The 26,073-nt window shown below is 38.1% G+C and overlaps 2 protein-coding genes across 4 annotated transcripts in view; one reads left to right on the forward strand and one right to left on the reverse strand.

The window, feature by feature from the left end:
* Efcab7 (EF-hand calcium binding domain 7) overlaps positions 1-25,431 on the forward strand; it is a 41,400-nt gene extending 15,969 nt beyond the window's left edge. For all 3 annotated transcript variants that reach the window (XM_006974043.4, XM_015992885.3, XM_015992886.3), the window contains exons 7-14: positions 3,184-3,325; positions 4,260-4,369; positions 7,112-7,269; positions 8,509-8,642; positions 16,084-16,232; positions 20,658-20,867; positions 22,781-22,888; positions 25,182-25,431. In XM_006974043.4, the coding sequence (XP_006974105.1) occupies positions 3,184-3,325; positions 4,260-4,369; positions 7,112-7,269; positions 8,509-8,642; positions 16,084-16,232; positions 20,658-20,867; positions 22,781-22,888; positions 25,182-25,256 (1,086 nt within the window). In that variant the 3' untranslated portion in view covers positions 25,257-25,431. The remainder of the gene's footprint in view (positions 1-3,183; positions 3,326-4,259; positions 4,370-7,111; positions 7,270-8,508; positions 8,643-16,083; positions 16,233-20,657; positions 20,868-22,780; positions 22,889-25,181) is intronic.
* Itgb3bp (integrin subunit beta 3 binding protein) overlaps positions 1-26,073 on the reverse strand; it is a 129,365-nt gene that overhangs the window by 73,776 nt on the left and 29,516 nt on the right. The gene's annotated exons all lie outside the window — the stretch shown is intronic.

Genomic DNA, 26,073 nt, shown 5'->3' on the forward strand with positions numbered 1-26,073 from the left:
GCCATGTTCCAAAACCTGAAGAAAAAAGCAAAATCTAAAACACTTCTGGTTCCCAAGATTTAGATAAAGATACCCAATGTATACTTGTAATTTTGAATGTCCTTTACCATTTCAGATGGGTAAATTTAAAATATGTGTCCCTAAGAAGCATCTGATAAATTGAATCTGCTAATACTGTAATCAAAAATGATTGAGAGGAAAACATTTTATGTCAGAATCACAATGCAAACTTTCTCAAAGGATAACTTATCTAAATACTGTATATTTATATTTTTTCTCTTGCCCTTTACAAGCTTTTGCCATCTCAAATCATGTTTGCTATTAGGGACAATTTGCTCTGAGCCCTGCATCTGTTGTGAGCCCATATGTGTCCTATCTAAGAGATGTACAGGGAAGCTAAATGACTGTCTGGGTATATGCTTTTCATTAATAGTTGAACTTTTGACTTAAGCCCAAGTTTGAACTTCATGATACTAAAGCTAAGAAAAGGTACTTTTCACATTGCCCCATAGGGTTATTGAAATATCACATGCAATAACTTGTTTCCGTCTTTGATGCTATACTTATTAAGTCCAATAATTTAAGGTCACATATTAATTTCTTAGGATAAAAATACTAGTATCTTCCATGCCCTATGTTGTGACTGTACATATAATTAATGACTGACTGAAAGCTTGAATGGTAGTTCAGTAGTGATAAGATCTTGAAAATGAGTTTAAAAAGGCATCCATAAAAAATACCAGATAGGTATGGTGGTCTGTGCCTCTAATATCAGCACTTAAGGGACTGCGGCAGGAGGGCTGCTGCAAGTTTAAGGTTAGTGTTGGCTATAAAGTGAGGTGCTGACTTAAAACGGGGGATTTACATCAATTAAGAAATAACAAATGTAAAATAAAAAGCACATGCATCAGTGCTTACAAAGGGTGTTAGTATCTAAAATAATTTATTAAAATATTATAAGAAACTGCCTCATCTGCAATATAAGTATGAAACTAGGAGATAAATAGGCAGTTCACAAGAAAGAAACAAAAATTAATAAATACATAGCAAAATGTTAATCTCTGAAAGTATAAGCAGAAATTCTAATGCAAAAGTTATTAAAATCCCATTTTGCATCTGGTACATAATTACCATAAAACATAATAGTATACAGTGTTTTATGTACCCATACCTTAATTAGGAAATCATTCCTCACAACCCCCATTTTTTTCATAACATAGTTTGACCAAGTTTTATTATAAAGTTATTATATTTTATACCATCATGGTCATTTAAAAATAGTATCACTGACTTGTAATATGGGAATGCATATTAGTAGGTCTAAAACCCTAGTTTTTCTCTAAGGTTGTTTTTAGGGAAATCATTTTTTAGGAGAAACTTTTAGACAAAATGGTGTTCATGTTAAGATTATCTATGCTGGTGAGAAATTGGAAGTGAGCTAAATCTCTAACACCTTGTTCTCTTTCAACAGTAAAATATTTTTGATGTAAAATTAAATTTTAGAAACCCAAAGAAAATGGTGTTTATTAGAATATAAAACTTGATTTTTATAAAGGTTTGTGTTAGAAAGGATTATATTACAATCATAATATGATAGTACAATTACAGAGATTTTCAATAAAAGAGAATTATAGGGATTTTCTTATTTTAAAATTTTAGCCAGGAGGCGGTGGCACATGCCTTTAATCCCAGCACTTGGGAGGCAGAGGCAGGCGGATATCTGTGAGTTCAAGGCCAGCTTTGTCTACAGTGCAAGATCCAGGAAAGGCGCAAAGCTACACAGAGAAACCCTGTCCGAAAAACAAACAAAAAATTATATTAAATGTATAAATATATTTAAAATGATTATGTTATATAATAAAAATATTATATAAGTATGTACTAGGACAATTTTGCCTGATGATAAAGTGAAAAGCATTTTCCACACATCTGTGGTAATGATAATTTCAGTAAATAGTCTTTTACTACCTGCCCAACATGCTGTTTTCAAATTTTACTTCCTTCTGTGATGTGATGGGATTTGGCTAGCTGACAATTTTATCAGTCCCCCTCTCCTTTTATTTTATCATGTTTTTTTTTTTTTTTTTTTTTTTTTTTTTTTTTTTTTAAGGTAAGCCTTTAAGGTAGCCCAGACAGGTCTCAGACTTCCTTCTGTTTTAGCCTGAGAGGTGGTATTACAAGGAAGTACTACCAGGCCCACTTTCTTGGTGTATTTTTAGTAGCTGTAAAGCTCTTATTTATAAACTTTTATTTTTGCTTACTAAAACTTGAAATCATTATTTGGGTTGTTCTATAATTAATCTTTAAATAGAGAATCTTGCTACTTTTCCTTTTGTATTTTAGCTTTAGTAATCCTTACTTTTTTATTCTTATTATGCTCTCAACACTGTCACCTGGATTGTGACAGTTGTAGATGGTGTATTTTCTATCAGTACTTTTGTGAACTTAAGTAAATTATTTTTGTTGTGTGTTTTTGTAACTTTTCATTCTCCAAATCATGTTGGCCAGGGCTGGAGAGATGGCTCAGCAGTTCAGAGCACATACTGCTCTTGCAGAGGACCCAAGTTTAGTTCCCAGCATGCCTCCTATCAGGACTCTTACAACTGCCCACATCTCCAGCTCTAGGGTATCTGACGCCCTCTTCTTGTCTTCTCAGGCCCTGGACTAGTTTGCATTGACACCCCCCCCACACACACACACACATGTTTTTAAGAAACAAACATGAATCTTTCAAAAATTAGAAAATAAAAAAAAATGGTGATTGTTTATTGTCACCCATTCAGTTTATATCAGTACCTTCCATCAGTCACACATAAATATTTATTGAGCAACTACAGAATTCTAGGCACTACTTTTGGAACTGGGATTACAGTGATTTCACACATATAATTCTTTTTAACCTGACCACATCTCTCTCTCTCTCTCTCTCTCTCTCTCTCTCTCTCTCTCTCTCTCTCTCTCTCTCTCTCTCTCACACACACACACACACACACACACACACACACCCTGACAATTGGGATTGATCTGTTTTATGTCTGCACTTTCTCTCCTATGATTGCACACTCCCAGAGGGCAACAGGTATATTTGACATTTCTTTGGGGCTGTCTCTCAGTTTCTCCTCATTACTATGCATACTGAAACATTTAACAAATATTGTTTGGAAATGTTTCCCTTCATTTCAGGACTGGCAGTGTGCACAATCAAAAGGCTGTTTCTTTTTAGAAGAAGATGGTGAAGTCGTTAGTCATCAGTACAAGATGCACATAGCTCAAAGATCTGTGCTTTATCTAACAATTAAGCCATTAAATCTGAGTCAAACTGAAGGCAAGTTTAAAATTTATATTCATTTATTTATTAGTTTATTCATTTATTTATTTGAGACAGGGTCTCACTGTGTAGCTCTGGCTGTTCTGAAACTTACTATAGAGACCAGGCTGGCCTTGAACTCACAGAGATCCACCTGGGAGTAAAGGCTACTTTACTCAGTTATGTTTATTTTTAAAATACCAATTTATATTCTCTCTGAAAATACTTTGTATTTCCTAGCCCTAGTTAAGAAAATAATCTGCCCAAGAAATGTATGGTTTTATTTAGTTTTAAATTTTTTCATTGTGTTCATCCTTCATATATGATGTTTAGTTACATGAGTACATTTTGATGCAAATATACTATACATTGAAGAAATCTGCCCAAATCATTATACTTTGAGCTTTATCTCAGCAGAGAGATTTTAAATAGGGACAGTGTGTGACCTGCCCCATCTAAACATGTAGATAACCTGACCGTCTAAGAGTGTAGATGGTTTCTTCTTCCTGTGGCCTCCCAGGAGAGTGTCAGTGCTGGGTCCCATCTCTTCCTGAAAGGCTCTGCTCTCGCTTAGATTGTGACTTGGTTGTCCTGCACTCCAGCTGTTGTTTTTCATCATTCTTTGTTTGGTTTTGGTTAGGATGAGCACACCGGGGATCAAACCCAGGGCCTCATGCATGCTAGGCAAGTGCATGGGTACATGTCCAGCCACTGGAACACGGCTTTTTGATGATTTCAAGAGACTTTAGGCTTTTTGGAGACTGAGTATGGAGAGACTCTTTCATAAAATTAAATGGAGTAGTGGCATATTATAGATATTAAGATATTTGTATATAACAATGGAGTATATATTTCTTTTTAAAAATCTACTGGGTAAAGAACTTAAGAGTGTGCAGTGATGGATTGATCTGAGGTGGGCTTTGTTGGTGATGTTGTTGTTGTGTGTTTCTAGGAAAACGTTCCCCTTGGTTATCGGTTGATACGGCCTTATATATTCTTAAAGAAAACGAGGATCGAGCAGAGCCCCAGCTCATGTGTTTCACTGAACTACAAAATAGAGAAGTATACATAATTTTTAATGTTTAAGAATGTAGTATGAAGCCATGTTGAAGAAAATAATAACTTTTCACTAGTCTTTTAAACTCAAATGTTCTCTATTCTAGTGATGGTATAGGCAGTTCCTAATCATTATGATATTATATATGTTTTATTAACTGTAAAATACTTTTTTGTATATTCTGAGACTTTTTTAGGGGTTGATGAGTGACAGCCTTGGCTCCATAACTAAGTGCTCTGATCTATCTCATGAAAATATTTTTTGTTGTTGCACTCAATAAAGAGAGTGATGTCATTAGATTCTTCTTACCCTCCACATACATGACCCCAGCTACAGGAAAGTGTGCTTCTGAGGTCTGTCTTACTTGTACTATGACTGCAAAACAGGAACTCGCCCAAATTACTATCCTCAGGCTTGACTCATTTTGGAAGGTTCAGAAATAGTCTGATGGAAAGAAATGCTTTTAAATGTTTTTATATGTTGCCTTTAAGGTTGTTCTGGTCTTTTCTAATTATGTATTTACTCAGAGGCCAAATATGTGAGCAGATACACACATGGGGCTATTTATTTTATGAGAACTACAAATACAACCTACTACACAGCAACAGGAATAATACTATTCAAGGACTTCCTGCAGAATCATATTTAATCTTTATATTGGCTCAATGACAGACAAATCTTTCTCTCTGGGATGTTATATAGAAGTCTTTATTGGCAGCTTCCTAACAGACAAGAGTAGTTCCTGGCCAGGACCACATAAAATGGCAGAAGTTAACCTTTTTACTAAGCTCTTCTTCAGAGCTGACTATGAGGTGAGGTGACAGATAAAGCAATGTCAGAAACGATAGCTTTTCCCATTTGGTTTTGGGTAAAATGACTTTCTTATGAGATTGCATGTGTAAAAACAGTCACAGCAGGGCTATGTTTAAACTGAGTTTCTGTGTTACCTCTTTATAGGCTTCTGTTGATCTGTTATATGTCATATTTTCAAAGGATTTTTACTAGTATTTTTAGCTTCACAATTATTTTCCTTAAGAAGAGTTTGGTATCCATGAAAAACTTCCAAGTGGCACTTCACAGTTATATGTGGGGAATAAAGGAAGTGCATGGGATGACATCTAAGAAGTAGCAAGATATTTTTAACTCTTGTATGTCAGCCGATATATGGTCAATCTAAACAATTATCATTTCCAAAGCATGGATTTGGTAGTTTAATCTTCACAGTGATCCTCAGTTACATTGAATTATTTCTTCTGCCAAAATAGGGCTTGATGATAATCTCAGGGTGATTATGGTCCTTGGATAATCAGGCAAAAAGAATCTAGAACTCAGATGACCAACTTATTTTGTTTATGAACCTCCAGGATGACCGAAAATAGGTTTTGAAAAGACTATTTGAGCACAATACCTGATGGAATTTGTGGGCTAGTCTATACTGTAGCACAAGTAACTGAACTAAACTATCATACACAATGATTGAATATGTACAGTTAGGATAGTCAAAAGGTGGTCCTTGGTTTTTATAAGAAATGTTTAGGCTCCAGAAAGCTCCTAGGAGATACGTAGAGGGAAACCATTTGCTTTCACTATAGAACAGGCAAATAAAATATTTTCCTATACAAATGTCTTGATATAAATATTCAACATTTATTAGGAAACAGTTTCAGATAAGCAGGTCTGTCTAGGACTCTACATCTTGATTTATAGTCCATGTCACCTAGTGATCTTCACAATCCACCTAAAAGTATTTTGCCAAAAAAAAAAAAAATGTAAGGAAAATCCACAAAGATCAGTGCCTTTCACGCGCACACACACACACACACACACACACACACACACACACACACACACACACACACACACCAGAGAGAGAGAGAGAGACTGTAAGAGTCAAACTTACAGAAACAAAGATGTATTGTATTGTATGATTTCTCTGAGCTACCAACACTGGGAGTCAGAGGCAGGAGGTCTACAAATTCAAGGCCAGCCTGGCTTCATAACATGTTCAAGGCCAACATGAACTAGGCCTTTGGAGACTGAGTATGGAGAGACTCTTTCATAAAATTAAAGAGTAGTAGCATATGAAAAAATTAAAAAAAAAAAAACCACATGAGTTTATGGCTCAAAAAACAAAAATAAACAACAGCAGAAAAGAAAGTAACATTGTAATCCATATAATTTAGCTTTCAGAAATATGTTTAACTCATGTAAATGGTGAACTTAAAAATATATTGAACTTTCTTTAATGTCATTGAAATGTTATTTACAAATCATATATTCTTATTTCAATCATAGTAGTAGGAAATTTTACTACTTTTCTTTAAGGAGCTTAGTATTTGTATTTTAAAAAATTCTAAAATTACTTTCTGCTTCCTGCTGAAGGCATTTGTGTGATAAATACTTTGGAAGATCTTTGGGGATGACTTAGATGATATATAGCTTCTTTCTTTCCTTCTTTCTTTCTTTCTTTCTTTCTTTCTTTCTTTCTTTCTTTCTTTCTTTCTTTCTTTTTTTTTTTTTTTTTTTTGCTTTTAGGTAGTTTTGAAAACGTAAAGGACCATAGTCTGTGGTCTTATAGTAGGGCTACCCCTAAAGAAAATAACTTAAAAACAGTAAAAGGTTAATAAGCTGTAACTAAATATTGATTTAAAACAAATGATGTCTCAAGTTTCTCCTTCAGAAGAAAGATTTAAAGTCATTAAAACTTTTGCTTGTTCATTTTATTTAATTCTTCTTCTGATAAAAAGGTGTTTGGATGGACTGGTGAACTAGGACCAGGAATTTATTGGTTAATTCCTTCCACAACTGGCTGTAGGCTAAAAAAGGAAATAAAACCAGTAACAGAAGAAGCCCAACTTGTATATAGAGATGAAACAGGGGAATTATTTCTCACAAGTGAATTTCGGTAAGTTTTGTTTATCAGTCACCTCTCTCTTTCCATTTCCTGTTGCCAGCTCCCACCCCATTTTTCTGTGGCCAGCTCCCACCCCATCTTTCTGTGGCCAGCTCCCACCCCATCTTTCTATGGCCAGCTCCCACCTCATCTTTCTGTGGCCAGCTCCCACCCCATCTTTCTATGGCCAGCTTCCTCCCTGTCTTTCTGCTTTAAATGAATCTCTTACTGTAGCATGATGGGCAGTGTGCTTAAAAACATCAAGAGGCAACAAAAAAATCAGTACCTCATGATTTCACTTATATGTGATATCTAAAAAGTGAAGTTTATAGAAGCAGAGAGCAGAATGGTGATTACCAAGGATTGGTGGTGTGAGGAAATTGGGGGGAATGTTGTTTAAAAGATAGAAAATTTGAGTTAGACAGGAAGAATAAATTCAGTTATCTGTTGTATAATATGGTGACTAGACTATAGCTAATATCAATTTATTATATTTAGATATAAGTAAATCTGTATCTTAGGAGTAGATCTTAAGTGTTCTCACCATAGAAATGAATATGTGAGATTATAGATTTGTTATTTAGCTTGATTTACTCATTCTACAGTGTATATATATACCAAAAGCATGCTATATATAACAAATATATATTTTTTTAATTAATTAAGTAACCAAGAGTGACTTTATGTTGACAAGTCTAGGATTGCCATTAATTTGTAGGTTTATGCACTTTGCCATACTTCAGTACATCTCTACCAGTGTCTTCTCCACAAGACATTGCCTTTACCGGCAGATCCTGTTAGTTGCACTCTTGATAACTGTCAAAATCTGAAGTCTAAACCTAAGGTTGGTCTCCTATGTCCTAGATATTCACAATGAGATTTGACCACAGACAGATAAAAATGTATTTGGATATAATATAACTCCCCCCCAAAAAAATCTTAAATGCCATTAATATATTTCCTTTGAAACTTGTCCTCAAAAACTGTTTTTACAAGCTAGAGAGATTGCTCAGTGGCTAAGAACACTGGGTGCTCTTCTACCTGGGTTCAATTCCCACCACCCATGTGGTGGTTCACACCCATCTGTAACTTCAGTCCTGGGGATCCAGTGCCCTCTTCTGGCCTCTGCAGACACCAAGCATGCACATGGTGCATAGACATACATGCAGGCAAAACGCACACATTTAAAAAAAAAATCCTTTTTCAGACTTTTTGTTTTAAAAATAATATTTTCTATTTTTATAATTTTAGGTCAACTTTATCAGAGATATTTGAAATAATTGATTTAGATGGAAATGGTCTTATTAGCCTCGAAGAGTACAATTTTTTTGAATTGAGAACAAGTGGTGAGAAGTGTGATGAGGATGCTTGGGCGGTCTGCAGAGGTAAGTGCTTTCTTTTTCTTAATGGATGCTTAGAAAAATATATGGCTGCTGTGGGATGTCATTCTGTATGCTGTGAATATGTGTTGCTCTGATTGGTTGGTAAATAATTGCTGATTGGCCAGTAGCCAGGCCAGAAGTATAGGTGGAGCAAGCAGACAAGGAGAATTCTGGGAAGAAGAAAGTGGAGTTAGGAGTTACCAGCAAGACACAGAGGAAGCAAGATATCAAGGCAGAACCGAGAAAAGGTACCAAGCCACATGGTTAAACATAGATAAGAATTATGGGTTAATTTAGGTGTAAGAGTTAGTCAGTAATCAGCTTGAGCTAATGGCCAAGCAGTTATAATTAATATAAGCTTCTGAGTGATTATTTTATAAGCAGGCCACAGGACTGCGGGGGCCTGGTGGGATAGGAGAAACCTTCCAACTACATATGGCATCCCTTTAATCTTGGAAATAATAATCCAGACTTCTCCAAGGAATATTATTTTAACATTTAGCATAGTGGGGAAAAGGCTAACATGGGGTTGGAGAGGTGGCATGGTGGTTAAAAGAACTTACTGCTCTTGCCAAGGGCCAGCTTGCTTAGGTCCCAGCACCCACGTCAGGCAGCTCCCAACTACCCCTCACTCCAGTTCCAAGGCATTCTATTCCCTTTCCCGGCCTTCACAGGCATCTTACTCACATGGTGCACATAAACTCATACAGGCATACACATGTGCACATACATTTTTTAGAAAAGTAAATCTCTCTTTTTTAACAGAAGCATTTATTTTCCTTATAGTGATAGTTGGTATACTTGCTAAAAGATATGAATTACTTAATGATTATTTCAACTTTTGGGGGCTTGAAATGTATTTTTAAAAACTCTTTTAAAATCATTTATTTATTTGCCAATTTCATGCATGAATACAATGTTTCTCCCAATGTGTCTCCTCTCACCCTCATATCCTATCTTCCTAGTCCTCCTCCTCCTTTCTACCTTCTGCTTCTCCTCTCCCTTCTTCCTCTTCCTCGTCTTCCTCTTCTCACACACTGAGCCCAGTTACTACTGCCTGCTGGAATAGTAATGATGGTATTAATAGGGTTGATCATGTGAAGGTACGCATATGCAGTGAGTTCATGAGAGTGAGAGCCGTGTGTCCAGAAGACAGCACTCGTCCCCATCCTCCTGCCCTTACCTTCTTCCTGTCCCTTCTTCCACCTGGGCCCCGGGCCTCGGGTGGGGATGTTCCCTGAGCACGCTATAGTCACTTCTGTGCTGGGAGGTCCCTTTAAGTACTCTACTCACTTAGGAGTCTCTATATTAACTACTGTCTACTAGAGAAAAAGCTTCTCCACCAGGGTGAAGAACAACACTTATCTATGGGCATAAATACAGATATTATGGAAGCAGTTTTGACAGCATGTCCATATACTAAAACAACAGTAGCAGATTCCTTGCTAGAGACTGTGGCTTTACCTTCCACTCCATGGCTTTTGACAAGTTTATAGTAGTGGGTAAATTCATTCCTGTGGAGCAGGCTGCAGGTCTGGTCACAAAGTGGTTGGTTCCTCCTATAACTTTCATGCCACTTTGGCATCTGTGGCACATCTTGCCTGGCAGGTTGGTATTACAGCATTCAGTGGTACTGCTGGGAAAGACATTGATTTTTTTTTTTCTCTTAATAGCCTGTATAGTCCATTCTGGCACTGTGTAGGCTAGCCAGCAGGGAACAATTTTTCAAGTCTGTTCCAAATTGATGTCTTTTATCCTACAATCAAAATACGTTGTGTCTTCAGAAATAGGGTCTTACCATCTAGTTATGTAGACAACAAATGGCAATGGTGTCTTAGTTACTTTTCTATTGCTGTGATAAGATACCATGACCAAGGCAACTTAGAAAAGCATTTAATTGGTGACTCAGGGTTCCAGAAGGTTAGGGTCCATGACCATCATTGCAGGGAGCATGGCAGTAGGCAGGTAGGCATAGCTCTGTAGCAGTAGCTGGGAGATTATATCTCAATCCACAAGCATGGGGCAGGGGACAGGGAGCTGGGGATTGTGTGGGCTTTTGAAACCTCAAAGCCCACCCTCAGTGACAAATCTCCTCCAACAAAGCCACACCTCCTGATTCTTTCTGAACAGTTCCACCAATTGGGGACCAAGTATTCAAACATGAGCCTCTGGGGGCCATTCTCATTCAAACCACCATAAATGTCAACAGCCCATGTTATTTTAGGGGCCTTTAGAGCTTCCCTGACCAATAACTCGTAAGGAGGTGTCTAACACCTAGCACTGAGATTTCCATTTAATAACCCATGTCTTCTGGGAAGAACATTGTCCACCTATGCAGGGTTTCTGTATTCAAACTCCTTTTAAAGAAAGGAGACTGCTTTTCCAGCACTAGTTATCACTGAGCCACACACTGGTTCTGAAAAAGACAACAAAGAGTTAATAAGTTAGTTTCACTAAAAAAATTAAGAGGTTTCCAGAAAGTTATTTATACATGTTAAGAATTTTTAGCTGGGCATGGTGGCGTATACCCTTAGTCCCAGCACTTGGGAGGCAGAAGTAGGAGGATCTCTGTGAGTTTGAGGCCAGCTTGGTCTACATAATGAGTTCCAGGACAGAAAGGCTACGTAGAGAGACCTTATAAAACAACAAGAAGAAGAAAAACAACAACAACAAAGAATTCTTTAATTTTTACAAATCTGTTCTCAATTAGAGAAGCCAAGAACACCACAACAGAACAATGATTGCATATGAGGTGGAGCCAGGTGTCACTGGGAGGCTTCGGAGATTAGAGTAGGGTTTGTGTGTTTAAGCCAAAGGCTGAAGGTCAAAGGGAAAGTCTAAAAGTCCTAGCCGACTGTATCCCGCAGAACAGGAAATGTGTCAGGAGAGAGAGGAACTACCCACCACTGCAGGAGTACTGCATGTTTCCTAGGATGGTGTAAATTTGTAAAGGAAGTGAGCGAGGCAAGAATCTGATTAATCTGTTCCTCCAAACAGCAAGGAGGATAAAATAGGACACTACTATAAAGATTTCTCATTTCTTTTTATAAATGTTATTGTTTAATATTAAAATCTATTAAGTTTGATAATTTACACAGTACAGCTTTATCAGATATAATTGTATTGTAACTTTAATGATAAAACTTTTCAGTTTATTGTCACTAGTCCATTTCATGGAAGTGAATCATAGTTACGATTTTGCTTTATATTCCGTCTTTATGAGTGTGTTTGTGTGGTGTGTGCAGATCCATGCCTATGCATGCACATGGCAAGGTCAGAGGGGGCTGTCGGGTGTCCTTTTCTATTACTGTTCATCTTACTGCATTAGCCCAGACTCTCTCAGTGAGCTCGGAGGTAGACTGGAGATGATAAAGCCAGCAGGCCTCCCGTGGGCCGTCAGTTCCTAGCACTGCGCTTACGGGCGTGCACATAGCACACTCAGATTTTATATGTGGGTGCTGGGGTCCAATTCACCATCTTCATGCAAACATTCTTACCCAGTAAACACCTTCCTAGCCCCTAAGTAAGATTTTCTTATGGCAAAAAATTATCAGTTAGTAAAGTTTTATTTAATTAAATTAGTGAGGTTGAGAGCTCATCATCTACCAGATGCTAATGTAAGCACATCTGTGTATCAGCTTTGTGGGGTAGCCCTGGAACTGCTCTCATTTTACACATGAGGACATAGAGTCAAAGAGATTAAGTAGCTTGACCAGGGTCAGTAAAGCAAGACAGTTGTATAACTAGGCTTCAGACCCAGACAGGCAGGTTTCAGAGTCCCAACTTCATGCTATCAAATGTTTTGGAAAATTATTGCACTGAAAATGATTTGGGGGGCAAATCTGCTTCAGTGGCAGCCATAATACAGCAGGATATATGTAATTTTTAGGTTCTGAAATGTCTGTCTTTCTCATCATAGTCAATATTTACTCATACCTGTTGATAAAAATACATTGTTTAGCTATAAGATCATCTCAACATGCTTTTTTTTTTTTACTTAAAATACTTTTGTCTTTTTTTGTTTATTAATAGATTTGCTTTTTAAAAGCGGTTTTAGATCTATAGAAAAACTGAGTAGAAGATCTGGTGGCTCCTGGGATCCATCTTTTCTGGTCCATGCCCACCGAGTTCTGCAAATTATTAACAATGTCAGTTAGCGTAATACATTTATTATAATTTGTGAGTTGATCTTACTACATTATTTACTATTGTTAAAGTTCACTTATGTTGTATAGTTACATGGGTTTTGACAGCTGTTCAGTCTCACAGATATAGTTATCACAGTATTGCAAAGAATGGGTTCAATGCCATAAAACTCCCTGCACTCCATCTGTTCACCTGTGTGTCTGCTCCCCAAACCCTGGGCAATAACTGATCTTTGTACTGTGTGTGATTTTGCCTCTCAAAGAATGTTGTGTAACTGAATTGCATGTTTTCTTCTTGTTTTTCCTGGTTTTGTAGTTCATTTCTCTTTACTGCTGTATTGAAATATATTTCATTGTATGCACATGTCACAGTTTGCATTTTCCTCTTTCCCTATTGAAGGATATCTTATGACTTCTAGTTTGGGACATCTGTGAATACAGCTGCTATATACATTTGTGTGCAGGGTTTTACACAAGCAAGTTTTCAACTCATTTCCATGGCAGTTCAGTAACTACTGGACTGTATGCTGAGACAGTGTTTGGCTTTGAAAGAAGTGCTGTTGTACAAGTGCTGTGACAGTTTTGATTCCCACCAGCCGTTATTAGCATTCCTGTTATAGCACACGTCATCAGCATTTGCTTTCCTCAGATTTGGGGGTTTGAGGCATTCAAATAGGTACAGGGGCCACTCTCCCAAATGCTGCAGCTGGTGAGAGTTGGGGACAGCTCTCCTGCTCTTATGAACTCATGGCCAGCTCTTCCACCTGTCTCAGGCATTGATGGGGGGGTGGGGGAGGGCATTTCTCCTCTGCCCATGCTGCCATATGTCAGATGAGCAATGAGGACAGCTCTCCTTTGCTCACAACCTCAGGGCTGGGTCACCCTTACCTCCAACTACTGAACCAGCTCTGCTATGCTGTGTAGGCCAGAAGCAGGGCCCTCCCTCGTCTGTTGCAGGTGGTAAGGGGTGAGGAGTAAGGGAGTTTCTTTCCCCCACCCACACTCCTGCATGATAGGTGAGTCGTGGGGGCTGCTCTCCCACACTTACAACTTTGGGGCAGGCTCACCTACACCTTCATCAACAGGGTTGGCTCTATTATCTTACCCTGGTCAGATGCAGGGCCTGCTCTTCCAAGTGTTGTGAATGTGTATCTTTTATCAGATGGGTGTTTTGCAAGTATTTTCTCCCAGTTAGTGGCTTATATTTTGATTCTTCTAGCAATATCATTCACAAAGTGTAACTCGTTGAGAGATTGTCTTCTTCCTTAGGACATGTTCTGCATGCTGTGCTAGCTCTTCCTGGTTGTCAGCTTGACACACCCAGGAGGAGGGACCTCAGTTGAGGAATTGCTTCTATCATGCTGGCCTATGGGCATGCCTGTGGTTATTAATTGATGGAGGAGGGCCCAACACACTGTGGGTGGTGTCACCCCTGGCCAGGTGGTCCTGGGTTCTATGAGGAAGCTAGATAAGCAGAAGCAGGAAGAAAGCCAGTAAACAGCAGTTCCTGCCTCTAGGTTCCTGCCTTGACTCCTGCCCTGGCTTCCCTTTATGATGGATCGTGACCTGTAACCTGAAATAAACCCTTTCTTCCCCAACTTGCTTTTGGTCACGGTATTTATAACAGTGACAGACAATAAGCTAGGACATGTTTTTATTGCTGTTGTTATCATCTTTTGAGGCATGGTCTCCTGTAGCCCAGAGTGGCCTTGAACTCCTAATTCTTCTGCCTCTATCTTCCAAATTCGAGGATTATAGGCATGCTTCACCACACTGGCTTGGTGTGTATGCTTTTAAAATTGTATCTAAAAACTTGGTCATCAAACACAAGTCTGCTTAGATTTTCTCCTGTTACCTTGTAGTAATTTTTTCGTTTTGTGTCTTACAGTTTCATCTGTGGCTCATTAGCAGTTCCTCTTGGTGAAAGGTTCAAGGTCTAGGCCTAGATTTACTTATTCTTGGATACAGCTATCCAGGTGTTCGGGTACATTGCTGACGGCTTCTTTAGTCGTCGTGGCGCTTTCCCCTTGTTACTTCTCAGTAGTCTGGATATATTCTGTTACATTAACCTATTTTTCAATTCTCTCTCTAATACCACTCTTGATTATCATAGCTTTGTGTAAATCTCTGAGTCAGAGGTTAATAGGGTAATCCACTTTCTTTTGGTAGTGCTAAGGTTTAAATCCATGGCTGTGTCTGCTAGAGAACTGCTTTACCACTGAGCTTTATTCCTAGCCCTTTAATAAATTTAAAATTTAATAAGGATTAAGAATTTTAAGTTTTAAAGGTCATTAAGGTATTGCTGGTCCACATAGTATAGTACTAAAGACATTTTTCTTTAATACTTTCTTTATGTTACATATTAAATATTAATTGTATCTTACTTTACTAAATAGTAGTACATTACTATCATTACTCTCCCTCACTTAATTTGCATATTTTCCTTGAAAAAAACCTGTGAATCTGTTTCACTTATAAAACATTTTAAAATATTAGTCAATCAGGTGTGTGTTTTGTTTTTCTCATAATAATGCATAGGAAAAAGGTGCTGTCTCATTTCCCTTGAGTATAATACAGGTGGGAGTTGGGCAGTAAAATCTTTCTTGTTGTAGGAAGTTGTCAAAATATACTCCGTTAATGGTATTTTTATCTATAGATTCATTTCAGGGCAATCATAATATAGGTGGATAGAGAGCTATTAGACACACACGCACACGCACGCACGCGCGCGTGTGCAACGTGGTAGTTTTTACTCACAAATGATGTTGAATGAACATATTTAGACTTTCCTTAGGAAATGCAGGTTTCCGTTACCTAACAGCTTTTTAAAGACCCCTAACAATTTGTTAGAGAAACTATACGTGTAGTAGTCTCCTTAAACATAACCCCATCAGTTCTCCCTTTCTAAAACTCCAGTAGTCTGGGGTATATTATATCAAGTTCATTCAGGTTCTGGTGGGCCTAAGGGGCATTATGAAGCATGTTAATTTGTCTTAAATATCAATATAAACTCTGAATGAGTGGTCAGGTTGGAATTTACCCAGAAAAATTATAGTTTCCTCTAACTCTGGAATATGCTTGCACTAATTAGTTACAACTTGCCAATATCTGGGAAAAAAATCACATCCTATGATGGTACATGTGTTGAACTGTTGGAAATTAGAAAAGGAAGCAGGTTTGGGGGATTCTTATTCCCCATGTTATTGCAGACAACTGAACATTTATGATTAGTAGTATAGACATTTTATTAAACACATGGACTTTTAGGTAATGTATGGGGAAAATGTTTGTTTTTACAGAAAACTTTGACACAAAGAAGAATGAATTAACAAGACAAGGATTTATGGACTTGCATCTGATGGAAGCCAATGATCGAGAAGGAGACCCCCTTGATCTGTGGGTGACTCTACACTCGATGGGCTACAACAAGGCTCTGGAGCTGACAGAGGTAGAGCATTCTAACATTGACAGTGGCTTCACAAGTACCATTTCATGGCATTTGACCTTGAACACTCTCCTGATATATGGCTTTTCAATCCAGGCACTCAAATCCTGGAATTTCAGTAGTGTTGGGTGAATCCTGGGCACATGGGTGTGTTTCTAGTATTTTACTGAAGTTTGTGTTATTTACTGAAAAAATAGTTACTGTCAGCTATGACTAATCAGAGTAAAAAAGTTTGAACTTTTTGATGTGCAGAGGGAAATTAATAATTAGAATATATATATTTTTGTTGGAACAAAGTCCAAGAATGGAGTCATGTGAGGAGAATTCTGAGTGCTTGTGAGAAAACTCCAAGAAAACTAGAGTCTTGTGACCTCAGTTTCTTCAAAAAACAGGAACTTGTTCTTGGAATGTGTTTTTGTGCCCCTCCGAGGTGTCGCAGATAGGCGTGAGCTCACTTCAGATTATTCATTATATCTGGCATTATTTGTTTATGTGCCTCTATGGGAAAACGTGTTCTGCCACTTTCAGCTTGTCCTTGTGATCGAACCCCTTACTCAAGTGATTTTTCTTAACCCTCAGAGTATAAATTGCCTGATGCTCTAAATTAAGTTGGCGATTGCATGAGACCTTATAAGGTCCACTTCATTTGTAGGCCCCACTTTCCCAGGTTCATGCTGCCAACTTATTTTGAATTGGAGATGTCAGTTTGAATTGCCAAAATCTTATTGATAAATAGGAAAACTTCATCTTAGGAGAAAGACAGTTCTCTGAAAATAAGAAGGATGTGTCTGTAGAGAGTTTGGAATGCTTATCTTTTTATAGATGGTACTTCTTGGGTTAATGTTTATAAGACACTAGAGACAGTGACTGGCTGATCCAAAGCTCTCTGTATGTGATGTACTGGTCACCGTCCTAATGCCTGTTAACACAATAGGTACAAAGTTAAAGAATACTCTAAGTCCAGAGAAGGAGGAAAGTGAGGCCTTCTTAAATTCTGTGTCAAGCCACATATGAAGTAGTAGACATCTGGCTCTACTCCTAAAGTATTAGTCATTTTCTCAGACATCAGTAACTTCTTTTAAAATTAGTTTATGTGTTCAAGTGTTTTGATTGCATGTATGTTTGTGTACTATGTGCCTGCCTTGTGTTCTCAGAAGTCAGAAGAAGGTGTTAGATCCCTTGGCACTAAAGTTACAGATGATTGTGAGCTGCCATGTGGGTGCTGGGAATGAACCCAGGTCCTGTGGAAGAGCAGCCAGTGCTCTTCACTGCTGAGCTGCCTCTGCAGCCCCCACTTCTGTCAACTTAAAAGGGCAGTGCTGCTGAAGACAGACTTACAGTTTAAGGACTTGGAGACTTTGACTGAATTTCTAGTCCTGATGTCATTAAGTATTCATCAGAAGTGTGCTTCCTCTCTCTCTCTCTCTCTCTCTCTCTCTCTCTCTCTCTCTCTCTCTCTTTCTCTCTCTCTCTCTCTTTCTCTCTCTTTCTCTCTCTTTCTCTCTCTTTCTCTCTTTTTCTTTTTTGCCATTTTTAGTAATTGAATGTGAAGAGTTACTGTAATTTTTAAATACTCCTCTTTAACTAATATTTTGAAAATTTTATATTTTAACCATGGTTGTAAAAGCAGTTTTTGGTCTATAAACAGTACTGATTCTGCTTCACATTTTTATGTAATAGAAATTATTTAAAAACAGTAAAGCAACTTGAAAACATTTAAAACCATTTATTAATATTACTTACCTTTGAAACCATAGGTAAGAAAGACTTATGAGGTTAATTTTTATGACTTAAATTTTATTTATAGTATTGAATAGATAATATATTCCCATTACTTGAAATTTTAACAGGAAGGGGGCTGAGGATGGCACTCAGTTGATGAGTACCTTCCTAGAACATACAAAGCCCAAAGTACAATTCCCAACATCACATAAACTGGGCGTGGGAATGTATGTCATTTCAAGGTCATCTTCAACTATATAGCAAGTTTGAGGCTAGCCTGAGCTACATGAGCAAAAAAAAAAAAAAAAAAACCCCAAAAAACAAAACAAAAATAAACAAACAAAAAATAAAATTTAACAGGAAAAAAATTCGTACAGCAGAAAGTGTCAGAGGATGGTGTCCTCCTTTGCTTTCTACTAGCTGGGACAAAAAAACCATGCCAAAAGTGACTTGGGAGAAACTGAAGCAGAGGCCATGGATGAGTGCTGCCTACTAGCTTGCTCCCCATGGCTTGCTTAGCCTGCTTCCTTACAGAACCCAGGACCACCTGCTCAAAGGTAGCACCACCCACAACTGACTGGACCCTCTTACCTCAATCATTCATCAAGAAAATGCCCCCAGACTTGCCCACAGGCCAATTGGATGAATGCATTTTCTCAGTTGACTTTTCCTCTTCTGCGATAAACCTAAGCTTAAGTCAAATTGACAAAAACCTCACCAGCACAGACAAGACTACTTCCATAACTAAAATAAGAAAGATAAATCGTGGTTTGTTGCTCACAAGAGAAAGACACAGTTGTTCTACATAGATCATCATGTTTATATGTACTTCTATTATGTTTGGGGGGCATGATGCTAAGGAGTTATTTAAATGTCAATATTGAGAAATTCTTGTGTTGATTGGTTGGCACTCAGTGGTGATCCTGTTTGTGTGAATGTTTCTCATTTTCTGACCTTGAAGGATGAGCAGGTGACACTGGTTGCTCTACAAAATTGAGTTGTGATAGGGATGGCGATCTCTCTCTCTCTCTCTCTCTCACTCTCTCTCTCTCTCTCTCTCTCTCTCTCTCTCTCTCTCTCTCTCTCTCTCTCTCCCTCTCCCTCTCCCTCTCCCTCTCCCTCCCTCCCTCCCTCCTTCCCTCCCTCCCTCTCTCTCCCCCATCTCTCCTTCCTCCTCCCTCCCTCCCTCCCTCTCTCCCTCCTTCTCTCCCTCCCTGTAAATGCTGGGGTTGAACACAGGATTTTCTTTTTCAGATGAATTGAAAAGTTTAATATCAGTAATGACACGTGCTTTTAACCATTTGATAACAACAGAATAGTTTTTTCTGAAGTTTATGAGAACTTTTTAAATTGTTTCCTCTTTTGACTTATATTCAGTTGAAGCTTTACTCAACTAATGGAGACTCTTTAAAGATGTTTGTATCTATGGAGATTTTATTTCAGCTCATGTATTGATTATGATTTTATCCTGCTTTTATCACCAAATACTATTAAATCATCTATTGGAAAAGTGATCACAGAGAATCATTTTTAAAACTTTGGATAACAAGTTTTAAAGGCCTCCAAAAACTGCATGGTATGGTTGTGTACGTCTGAAATCTTAGTACTTGGGAAGCTGATACAGGAAGCATTGAGTTTGAGGCCAACCTGGGCTGTATAGCAAACAGACCATCCTGGAATACATAGCAAGACCTTGTTTCCAAAAACAAAGGGGAAAACAGCAACCACACTAACAACCTCTAAAAACCAAGAGACTGTTATAAGAAGTGACTCAAAGACCCTCTGCAGCCATATCGCCCACGTTTTCAGGTGTGGCCAAGAAAACAAGTCCCAGGGGTGCTCTGACTTTACATCATGCAGCCTTTTGATATATCTTTTAATTATACAAATATGGTTATCTGTAATGTTCATCCAGGTTCAGCCAAGTGTGAGCGTTGGTGCAGACTCTGCCTAGGTTTGCCAAAAGACAATCCAAGGCTTGTTTAATTCACTTGTTTGAATTAAAGACTCTAAACTGGTTTGCTGTGCCCTCAGCTCTTAGGCTGTGTTAGTTACCTCGTCAACCAACATGAGAGAACATTTTTAAAAGTTTTTATTTTTATTTGTGTTTCTCTATGTGCAAGTATGTGCATGTACATGCAGGGCCCACAGAGGCCAGAAGGCATTGGATTCTGTAGATCTGGAGTTACAAGTGGTTGCAAGCTGCCCAGCATTGCTTGGAGTCATGGTCTTCTGGAAGAACAAGTGCTTTTAATCACTGAGCCATTTCTGCAGGCCCAAGCAAACAAGTTTTTGATTAACAGTTGGAATGATATAACTCCTAAAACTGGGGTCACTGTCTTCACAAGATTTTTGTTCAAAAGAGTTTATAGTTGGCTTCCTTTGTCTATGGTTTCAGTTACTTGTAATCTATTGTAGTCTCAAGTATTAAATGAGAGAATCTAGAAATTAAAATATAAACTGTACCTTCTTAGGTTCCATTCTAAGTAGCATGATGAAATCTTACAACTTCCTGCTGTCCCCGCCTAGGACAGAGTTATCCCTTTGTCTAGCTTGTGTCTCAGTGTCGGGCAAACACTTCTACCCACTGAGCCTTCTTGCTGGCCAAATGAATCCTAAATGATACCATAACCATTTGTAGTAAGTTTATTTATTTAAAATTCTACCAGAAGGCTAAACCAAGATTTTGTTTGCTTCCCCATCCAGGCATGCCCATTTGTCATCAATATCTATGCAGAAAGATGCAAGCCAAGAATTAAAGCTATCCATATGGAGGCATGCAGCGGGCAACTTGAGAGGGCCATTTGCAAGTCCGTCCTTGATAGAAGTGATGCTAAAGTCATGGATGGCTATGAAAATATAATCGTACATACTTGCAATTATGACACCTGGATAACATCAATCATTGAAAATAAGGTATCGATCATGAGGTAGTTTTCCTTATTTTGGTATAAAGTTTTCTAATAATGTTATCTTCCTTTTTACATTGCAGCCAAATATGCTTATAATATTTATAATGGACAATTGTTCTTTTTAGTATTTATAAATCAAACTTGGCATGACCCTTTTTATATTATTTATAATGACCCAAGACTGTTGTTTTTATTTTAAAATAGGAGAATTAAAATTTGGAGATCAGTGAAGAGTCGGTATAATCTGTATACAAAATAAAGATATCATTTTTGTTTATATAAAGTATGATATTTTCAAAATCCTTGTTTAGTTTATTATATAAGACCACCAGAAAGTATGAAACATGCTCTCTGCTGTAGTTTTTTGTTTGTTTGTTTGTTTGTTTGTTTGTTGTTTTTGTACTCTTTAGGGGCCCACCACCCAGCTCCCAAATAAATGTATGGATATTTATTCTTACTTATGAATGCCCGACCTTAGCTTGGCTTATTTCTAACCAGTTTTTCTAACTTAAATTATCCCATTTCTCTTTAAGTACATTTTGCCTCTGGGCTCTTTACTTTTCTTTATTCTGTATATCTTTCTTTCCTTCTTACTCCATGGCTGGCTGTGTGGTTAGGTGGCTGGCCCCTGGCATCCACTTCTCCTTCCCCTTTTCTTGTTCCTCCTTTTTTCTCAAGCCTGGATTTCTCCTCCTGTTTATTCTCTGCCTGGCAGCCCTGCCTATCTCTCTCTTCCACCTTGCTATTGGCCGTTCAGCTCTTTATTAGACCAATCAGGTGTTTTAGACAGGCAAGTAACACAGCTTCACAGACTTAAACAAATGTAACATAAAAGAATACAACACATCTTTGCATCATTATACAAATATTCCACAGCATAAACAAATGTAACACATTTTAAACTAATATTCCATAACCCTCTGCTTTCAAGTTTATGAGCTACTTAGAAAGACAAAATTAATATTCTCAGAGAGACCAGAGGATAAGTAAACACTAAGTCATGTAATCTGTTTGCACACACAGTAGCTTTATTCTACTTGTGTTTTTTTAATGGTTTAGACCCTAGAACTTGGGGACAATGTGTGATGAGGGGAAAAGGGTGTAGAGTCGGATTTTAGCTTTATCTAAGGTTTAGGTCCACTGAGAGACAACCTTCAGAAGCAAGGCAAACAGAAGAAGAAACAAAGGGGAGGGGCAGTATGAAGGATTACTAGAAAGGTCAAAACAGTGATAGAATGGATCCAGATCATATGTGCTATGTTGGATAATCTTTTTAGGATCTAAAACATGCTTGAAAAGCAGTTGATATTAAATAAACACAAACCAGGCGGTGGTGGCGCACATCTTTAATCCCAGCACTCGGGAGGCAGAGCCAAGTGGATCTCTGTGAGTTCGAGGCCAGCCTGGGCTACAGAGTGAGTTCCAGGAAAGACACAAAGCTACACAGAGAAACTCTGTCTCAAAAAGCCAAAAAAAAAAAAAAAAAAAAAAAATTTAAATAAACACATATTTATTGAGTCAGTGAATAAAAGAGAACTCAATTAAGTGTATGTTTTAGGCATATTAGTTGGAAGGTAGGATCTGAGTGAATGGGTGATAGAAAAATAGAGATAAAAGAAAAGGAAGACATTATTGCTGTCATATGCCAAGGATGAGCTAACTTGCTGTTACACTCCACAGTGGCCTGGGAAGGAAGATGAAAGGGAAAATCCAAAACTCCTTTGAAAGAAAAGCTTGTGTCATTGGTGTCATTTAGAAAGGAATGGAGGAGGAAACACTTAGCACTAAGCAGGAAGAAGCAGCTGCTCGTCGTATTCCTTTGCAGGGGACTGGAGTCTGTAAACAGATTTCCAGGTCTTTTCTGGGGTTTATATCTGTATTTAGTTTTCAGCACTAAAGACTTACAATTTTCTCCAGTCAGATGACAAAGTGATCATTCACATCAACAATGAACTGAGTAGAAACTGTGTCAACAACAGAGGACTCAGCGTCTTTGCGGTAGAAGTGGCCCCGAGATCTACAATGGTGAGCATTACTCTAACCCCTTCTGTCGACTCTGTGACAAGAAGTGTTTGCTACTGATGCCACGAGGAAGCATGTGGCACGAAATGAAGTCGAAAGTTATTTAAGTGTAACGTTCATAGTACTAAATACCCTGTTCCTTCTACAGGAGAGTTAGTGGGATTTTTTTGTTCGTTTGTCTGTTTTGGATTATTTTCTCATGGAATCCAGGCTGGCCTCAAACTTTATGCAGCCAAGGCTGAGTTTTAAACTCCTGATCTTCAGTCCTCCATCTCCCAAGGGCTAGGATTACAAACCACCATGTTTGGCCGGGCTTTGCTTTTAATTCAGTCCTCTCACTGTTTGGTTGGGGGACTATGGGATATTCATTTAACGTCTTTGTTCTAGCTTCTTTTAAAAATTGTTTACACTGTGTGCACATGTGCATGCATACATGCACATTCATGCCACAGAATGCATGTCAAAGTCCGAGGACACTTGTAGGAGCTGATTATCTGCTTCCACCACGTGGGGTCCAGGATCCTGCGGGCTGGGGCCCTTTACCAGCTGACCCATCTGTGCTCCTATTTAAAGGTAAAATTAAAACAACATCACTAGATTAGTTTGGTCCTTCACAGGATTAGTACAACGATAAAATTAAATAATATATGTGAAAGCACTTCTGAATATCATATGGAGAAATGCCAGATAATATGACTAATAATAGTTACTTTAAAAACCCCAAATATGCTTATCCACATTATTAAGATTGTCCAAGATTACCTGAGAGGAAAATAACATCTCTAAGTTTAGATAAGCCCTCAAGTCAAGAGCCAGAAATAGCTATATAATGTTGGTTTTAGCAGACTCTGGGTTTCTGATAAGGTCACAAATTGAAAGGCAAGAACGATCAGTAGACTCCCAGGGTCTGGGAAAGGAACAGAGAGAAAAGCTTACTGATGTATTTTTTACCACGACCCCCGCCCCCACCCCAGCCTTCTGTGAAGTTCCACAGTGGTCTTGAGTGATTTAAAGGCAAAGGGCAAAGACAGCTCATTCTTGACGTTTCTCCAAGGAAGACTTGGGAAGTGGACTGCAGAGAGGAAAGTACTGGCTGTGCACACTCAGAGCCCTTGTGAAAGCCGGGCATGGTGTGCACACGTGTAACACCAGTTCTCGGGAGAGAAATAGGCCAGGTAGACTAGGAGTGGTTCTCAACCTGTGGGTCGTGACCCTCTCATAGGGACCACATATCAGATATTCTACATATCATATATTTACATTATGATTCATAGCAAAATTACAGTTATAAAGTAGCAATGAAATAATGTTATGGTTGGGGTCACCACAGCATGAGGAACTGTATTAAAGGGTTGCAGCATTAGGAAAGATGAGAAATACTGACTAGCATGATCAGCAGGGCAGATTTCCATAAGAGATCTTGTCTCACAACCTAAGGGATAGTGTTGGAGGAATGACAGTTGAGCTTGACCTCTGACCTCCAGATGTGTACATGCACACATGTACACCCACATGAACATGTGTACATGTGTGTGCATGTGCACACACACGCTCATGCACAAACCCACAGTGTTAGACAATGTTCTAGGCTTGGTGGAGAAAGGCTATTTACCTCCCACTTTTCACACCGATTACACACAGTAAAACTACTCTCATGGACCAGGACTCTGGATTCTCCTGTCAATCCTCAGATCATAAACGCCCATCCATGCCAGAGAAAGAACAGAATTCCATCTGCACACAGCTTCTTCCCTCCGTTTTCCCTCTTGGTATTTGAGACTGGGTCTTATTGTGTAGCCCAGGCTAGCCTCAAACTTGGGGTCCTCCAGCCTTTTCCTCCTGAGGTTGCACCAATAGGCAGTGTACACCTGTCTTTTTTAACTGTAGCAATCACCCTTTTATTAACTGCATACTTCATGTTGTCCAGATCTTTTGTGCTCAAGTGATCCTCCTGCTTCAGCCTCCCAAGCACTCACATTCGTGAACATTCATGACACATGGTACGTGCCCTGTCACTGGTTTCACAGGGATTTTTGTTTCTTCTTTTTTGAGACAGAATCTCTTTGGGGAGCCCTGGCTGGCCTTGAACTTGCTGTGCAGGCCAGATTGCCCTTGAACTCACAGAGATCTGCCTGTCTCTGCCTCTTGAATGCTTGGCTTAAAGGCATCTCCACGACACCCAGCTTCATGGATACCTTTTTTTTATTATTATTATACTAGGCCTAGAAATGTTGAAAATTAGCAAATAACAATAATTTATCAAATAAAAATAAAAGCTTTCTATTTTTGTATGCAGGTTTGTCAACATGTAATGCCCCTGAATGAACGAAAAGAATGGATATATTATTGTGTGTATTCCCTTGTATCTTAAATAATTCCATGTGGAACTATCAAACTAAGAAGTATTTTAGATCAAATCTGTTATTTATTAACTAAATGCTCTTCCATGTAACTGGTATACTTAATAATCTGTTTCATTTCTATGCATTTATATTTTATGTCCATGTTATATATTTTATTATTAAAATACAAATAGTCTTCTAAAATGTGTGACTGTCTTGTTAATTTAGTGGGAAATATAAGAACTTTTTTGTTTTTTAATAAATAAAATTATAAATAGGATTTTTAAAAATAGTGTTCAATGACTTCCAAACTCTACACTTCTGGTTAGTCTTGTAAAGTACTAAAGGATGATATAAACACAAAGATAGCCATTAAAGGATCTAACTATTCAAAAGCTAAAGTGGGATGGAAGAAACCTGTTTCTTTTTAGGAAGCTAAAACCTGTTGGCAATTGCACGACATTCTGTCCCAACAGCAAATTTCTCACTAGTGTGTCTCTAGCTTTCTTTACAGAGGATACTTGGAACTGTTGAAATTAACCCTGTGGAGCAGTTAAGGAGGTAGTATATGGCATAAAAAATGGCATCAAGCAATTAAAAACTGTATATCAGTCCCAGTAACAGAGTACTTGGCCAGTGTCAGCTTTTGGAATATGAATACTATCTGGCAGAAGCTATTTCTTTTTTTTTTTTTTTTTTTTTTTTTTTTTTTTGCCTACTATATGCATGCACATAGTTCGAATGTTATTTAGAGTTTGGACCATTCATTTAGATCTGTAACTAGGTTGTCATTACCTCACTGTTTGGACTCTTCAGATGGATGTCTCATTAAGGTAGTGAAATATA

The sequence above is a fragment of the Peromyscus maniculatus genome, chromosome 2 (assembly GCF_049852395.1).
Source record: "Peromyscus maniculatus bairdii isolate BWxNUB_F1_BW_parent chromosome 2, HU_Pman_BW_mat_3.1, whole genome shotgun sequence".
Taxonomy (NCBI): domain Eukaryota; kingdom Metazoa; phylum Chordata; class Mammalia; order Rodentia; family Cricetidae; genus Peromyscus; species Peromyscus maniculatus.